We start from the raw sequence: 6,083 nt of genomic DNA, 5'->3' as shown, positions 1-6,083 counted from the left end.
AAGTCAAATGTAAATTTTCCTTTTCAAAAACAAATTATTCAGTATGCAAAACATTCTGTTAAGACATATTTTCTGATAACCTTAGAATATGTGGTACTAAAAACTATGGCTAAAATACTTGCGGAAGAATTCATTATCTTAGGTGATACATTTTAATAATTAAAATAGTTCCAGAACACGGCCTTCTACCTGACTTTGACAATAAAAACAATGTTCTCAAAAGAATGTTCTCTCTGAAGATTCTGGGTCTCATCGACCATCATAGGTCTCATCTACCATCAACTGAAATAAGCTAATCAGTTACAAACAAGGAAATATACTTAAAAAAAAAAAGACAGGTTCCCACTCTGTCTCCAAGGCTGGAGTGGCAGTCATGGCTCACTGCAGCATAGAACTCCTAGGCTCAGGCAATATTCCCACCTCAACTTCCCAGGAATACACCACTTTTACTGCACTGACAAGCTCTGTATGCTAGTGATTCTCAAATTTTCTTTAAGGCTAGGACCAAGAGTCCTGCCAATCCCCTGAACAACAAACACTCCTGTCATAGTGAGCAGCACTGAAACAGATTCCGTAATTGATTACTCAGTTTCAAGGCAGATTCAACACTGCTTGGTTCTCAAGTTACAAAAAGTTGCCTAGTTTTACTCAAATATGCACTATCCCTGATAAAAAAAACATGTTTCATTATGAAGAGCTGTGATTTATTTCAGCATTTTTTCCCCACTTAAGTCACTGCCTGAGGTAATTTCTCTTTAAGGAAATAAATACCAGGTTCATTAGAAGAAAACAAACCACATAATTTTAATTCATTTTGTTTTAAAGATGCATGTCTTTAAAAAACTACTTTAAAATGAACTAATATGTTAGACTGGATCATGCTGTGGTGACTAATGTATTGTCTAGCCTTAACCTAATGAAAACAAAAGAAAAGCGAGTTTGGCACTCACTTGCAGTTTTCATCTCTGTTAGAAAGTATGTCTCAGTTTGGATCTGAGATCAGGTTTGCTTGGTAACCTCAAAGAGTAATTTTCCTTTTTTTGTTTCTTTCAAAATTTCCTTTTGATCATTTCAGACAGTTCATCCTTTTGAGTGAGAAAGAGTAAAAGAGAGGAATGTTGAGTGAGGTTAAGTAAACGGAGAATCTGTCACATAAAGCAAGTTTAAATCCTAGTAAGAGCATCCATGCAGGACAAACGGAAGCATTATTCTTTTGAAAACATTATTCTTTTAAACAGTGTGTAATGACATCCTCCCTAGAGATTTTCCATGAGAAGGGAAAAAAAATTACTTCCTCAGAAGTCGTTTTCTGGATTCCAAGCATAATAAGTGAAGCACAGTTAAAAGTCAAACTTGTGTTTTCTTTATGCAAGAAGGTTCAAAATTAGAACTGCAGAAAGGTACTTATAAGTTTCTCCAACTTGTCTTTTGGTTACATATTGGTATTGCTGTGAACTAAAAGAGCAAATAAGAGGAAAGGTTACTGTTGTTACTTTACACCTATAAATCAGTGAGCGTGCCCTTACTGTAAAATTTGAGCTGAACATATTTTCCGTTTCAAAGGAGAAATACATGACTCAAATATGCTGAATGTATGAAAATTTATTAAGTTCCTTTTAAGTATATCATTTTCTTATGCTCAAGTAGAAACTATGGATTATTTTTCTAGTATTGTATGCTACTGTTACCTTCTGAGGAGCTGATTGAAAATTTTATGCTTTTGAAAGTTGGGTGCTACTTAAATATCAGAAGTTGGTTATTGTTTTAAATATTTAAAATATGTTTAAACAACAATTAAGGTTAATAAGCAGAGAAAATACTTCTTTTGATTCAAATACTATTTTATACATTTAATGAATACACATCCAAATAAAGATCTCTTTTCAAAAATTTTGGAAAATGTTACTGCATTTTGAATATAATGGAACAGAGAAGAAAAACACTAGAGAAAATTCACAATTACGATGTTTATTTAGCAAAATAAACTTGAAAAAGTTTTCCTATTAAAAAAACATAAGAATCATATCCAAATTTTAGATTCTCCATCTTCTTTGGTATGAAAATCAACAGTCATAATAGAAAGTCTTTTATTTTGAAAGGTTTAGTCATTGGGTCTACAACAGTTTTCCATATAAGGAAAATACAGTATTAAATTATCTGTAATCATCTTACTTATTGAACCACCAATGAATGCATACAAGTAACCAGTTATTTGTGTGCAGAGACCAGCATCAAGGAAATATTCATTCAGATAAATGTTTTCTAATAAAATATATTTTAAGTTTTTAATGATCTTCTGCTATAACTTTTTGCTCTATTATCTGAATAGCCATCCAGAACGGTAGTAAAAGATCCTGTTAGTTACATAACTCAAGAAGTACTTCCCCAAGGAAGCGACACCATCATACCAGGACTTCGCAACATTTAAACATTTATCTTTCAACGTGACTGTACCATTCACATTTTTTTATATTTCTCAGAATTGTATTCTTCAGTCTTTTCCATAATATAGTATAAGGAAATTGCTAATAGTATTAAATTAACATTAATAAAACCCAATTCTATCTAAACATTTTTCTCATAAGAAAAAACATTACTTTAAAAAACAGACTTTTTGTTTCTTCTAAAAGTAGTACTACATGGACTGCTCAATTAGCAATGCCAAATACTTCCAGAAGCACCATAGGACCACCAAGCTGTTTCGACTGCTCTGATAAATTCTTTGCCTGCTCCAATTTCTCCATGTTCCTGCTTTTTTGTGTCAAAATATCTTCCCTTAATTTGTTAAAATGAATCTGAGGGGAAAAAAATCTGATAATCTGGGGTAAAGAAATTTTTTTTTGTATAGCCTCTTGTGATCACAAAATGACCAGGTAATTTATATCTTCAGTGCTAACACTGTGATTGGGAACAAGAAGAGTACAACCACAATAAAATACAGCTATCTATTAGAAGAACTGCATAAAGACATCTTTGGCCATGTAGGCTCTGGGCCCTCTGGAAATAAGTCAGTTGCATTGCCAACATGACAAAGAAAATAGCAATGTTCAGGATCAAGAACAATCTGGTATAGGAAGCAGACAGTGATGGGGCCCTGCTGTGAGTAGTTGTCATCATCCGTGCCTGTCCAAACCGGCCTTTCATCAAGCCCCCATTTTTATGTTTTTCATATGGTACATCTGCAAAATCTAAAAGGTCTTTCATTTCTTCATCTTCATCTATGGGTAGTTCTTTCTGTGCCAAAATCTGAGCTTTCTGTCTAATCTTTTTCTCATTGACTTCAATCTGTGCAAAAATATCAGGGACAGCATCCACAAATTTATAGCGCTTGCCTGCCCTTCGGTTTTTCTTTGACTTGCTTTGCTGCTGCTGTTGCTGTGATATGGCAAAAATCCTGTCAATGGCCTCCTCAGTCTGTCTCTTATCTGAAAATCTCAGCAGGCGCTCAGCAGTCTTCCTAAAGCTAGCTGTGTTCCGGACTCGGGACAGCATCTGCTTCTCCAGCAGCTGAAACACTGGCTTAAAATGCTGCAGGTTCTGTTCCACAACAGCAGCATAGTCCTTCACCTCAGGGACAATGCTGCTCTTGATGGCTGAATTCCGGTCAAACAGAATTTTGTGACGATCAGCAATGACCTGTGCAAAGGCAGACTGTCCTGTGGCCTCACCTGTCCACAGGTACGTTGCGTAGGCATGTTTGCTGGTGGCTATGAACACATCCAGTTGCTGAGAGTCTCCGTGGATAGTGAAGCTCTGAACATCTATAGATGGCCCTATGAAGAGGTAAGCTGCCCTGGTGATGGGACTTCGGAGGTGCATGGTGACATTCACATAGTTTGTCCCATTGTAGGGATAGCCCCGAGGATATGTCACTGAGGCAAAGGTTGCTTTCTCGCTGTAGCCAGTATCGTCCATCCAGTACATTTTATAGAGACCATCTCTCTGCCTGATGAAAGCCCCATGGACACCATCTACCACAGTCTCCTCAAAAGGAACATCCACATTGTGGAAGAAGCTTGCTGCTGTCTCCAGGGGACTCTCCTCTCCCAGGTGTATTTGGTCTACAAGGAGAAGCAGCTGTGGATGTAGGAGGATGAGATTCCTCTGAACATTCTTCAGGTTGAGCTGGGGGTTGTAAGCTCCCACACCTTCTCCTCGGATGAAAACCACCCCATTTTTCTCCTCTGCTGCAACCACTCTCCCCTGACAACTAGCTGCCAGGTCATGCTTGTATTTAGACCATTTTGATGAGCAGTCTTCTGTGACCTGACCCTCCCAGGGAGAAAAGCAGCTCTTTGACACAGCTGGGGAAAACATCAAAACATTGTTGAAGAAGGTGTACTTTGGCCCGTACAGAGCCTCAGTAATGAAAGGCACACCATTGGGAGCAAAAGTAAATGAATTTTGATCAGGATGTTCATGTCCTGCATTAAAATTTCTCCATCCTTTGATCCAATCTTTGTATTTGTTTCTGTGGACAATGTCATATATTGCACGTCCCCCCAGCTTTCCAGACTTGAAGGAAAGGAAAGATCTATTGATTTCCGCAGGTAGTGCACTTCCATAAGTCACGACACCCCAGTCTTCAAAATAATGCAGTGTAGGGGTGCCAAAGTCTGGAGGAGGAACCGATTTCAAGCTGGCATCATACCTGAAATTAATTTTAAAAAATTAAATGGTTTTCTGATGGAAGTGAAAACAACACGTAACATGGTAATGTGGAAGATGCGACACACAAATGCTACCCAGAGCACTGGCAGCATGGACTGGATTAGGGAGATTTCTGAAAATATCCAAGGACCATCAGTATGCACAAAGGGAAACCCTTGGTGACTGGAAGAGGAGTATTTCTTTATATCATTTGTGATCCTTGGATTTGGGCCCAAAATGATTTCTGCTGTAATCTCTACATGGACCATCTTCATTTGATGATGTCAGAGTGACCATCCAATCTACTGGGCCTCGTGGATTTAGGCACTTCCTCCAAATTTCTGGCTGAGGGGCTCCTCTTCTGGAAATGCCATGTTAGAATCTGGACTCTAACCAGCCTTGAGCTGTAATGAAGTATAGTTCGGCAGTAACTGATATTACTGAATATTTGGCACTGAAAGCAGTTCTCCTTCAAGATTTTTTTCCTTGAAAAAATAAACGGAAATACAGGAGGACTTCACATATTAGATAAAATGTATCACCAACACCACATCTCAGAATATAAACAAATGAAGTTTCAGCCAACTGTCTTATACTGGGGGATTTATAATTTTGCCTACCACTGACTAGCCAGGACCAAAGGTTTGGTTTTGTTTTAATCTGCAGATGGTGCCATGCTTCCTGGACAATAAATTACTTCTTTCTTTTATTTATGATAAATGTTTATTATTAGTACCATGTACTTTTTCCCTAAAGCGAATCAGTCACATCTTATTGGTGTTTGACTCTGACTGCTTCATCTGTTGTTCTAGAGCCTCAGTTTCAAGACATCAGAAATTCTATCTCTACTTAGGTCTAGTATAATGTTGGCTTAATTAATGTGATTTCACAGGTGTAGATGTAAGCTGAATGGGCCGTCTTACTCTCAGGTTTTGGTCAGTTTGCATATTGCCATAAAGGCAGATTTTTAAGTTAGACTTAGCATTAATCTGATCTATTATATTAATCCTGTAGCTAGCTTTATAGAACTCTCTTGGTTGGATATTTACGGGTAACTTATTTACGGGTCACACTATTAAGTAACTACGTCATACTCCTGAGAGAACTCAAGGATGGTTGTATCTTAATATATTTAGTTTATCTATGAAAATAGTCTTAAATTGTTGGTTAAACTATAGCCAGTTACCATTTTACTAATATTTTTTTCCTCCTTATTTTTTTATATTTTGAAAAAAAAGAATAAAGAGAAGCAAACCACAAGAAAGCTCGTTTTGGAGTTGAATGTAAATTTCAACAGCTTGAAAAGACATCAGGGATTAATGACTAATCAGTTCCCTCTAATTTCGATTTTAACTTATTGGATGCCAACAACATATTTGGCAATACTTGAAAAAGGAGACCCAAGCTTCTCTTTCTGGGCTTAAAAGATTAAG

At 37.1% G+C, this 6,083-nt stretch overlaps 1 protein-coding gene across 1 annotated transcript in view; it reads right to left on the bottom strand.

Moving 5' to 3' along the window:
* Positions 1–1,948: 1,948 nt before the first annotated feature.
* The window catches only part of DSE (dermatan sulfate epimerase), a 71,274-nt gene continuing 67,139 nt past the window's right edge, over positions 1,949–6,083 (bottom strand). Inside the window, exon 7 of the mRNA XM_011935047.1 lies at positions 1,949–4,651. Coding sequence (XP_011790437.1) covers positions 2,893–4,651 — 1,759 coding nt within the window. The 3' untranslated portion in view covers positions 1,949–2,892. The remainder of the gene's footprint in view (positions 4,652–6,083) is intronic.

This window comes from Colobus angolensis, unplaced genomic scaffold (assembly GCF_000951035.1).
Source record: "Colobus angolensis palliatus isolate OR3802 unplaced genomic scaffold, Cang.pa_1.0 Scaffold14, whole genome shotgun sequence".
In the NCBI taxonomy this organism is placed as follows: domain Eukaryota; kingdom Metazoa; phylum Chordata; class Mammalia; order Primates; family Cercopithecidae; genus Colobus; species Colobus angolensis.
Note: the sequence above shows the minus strand (reverse complement) of the source record. Positions and strands in the feature narration are given on the sequence as shown.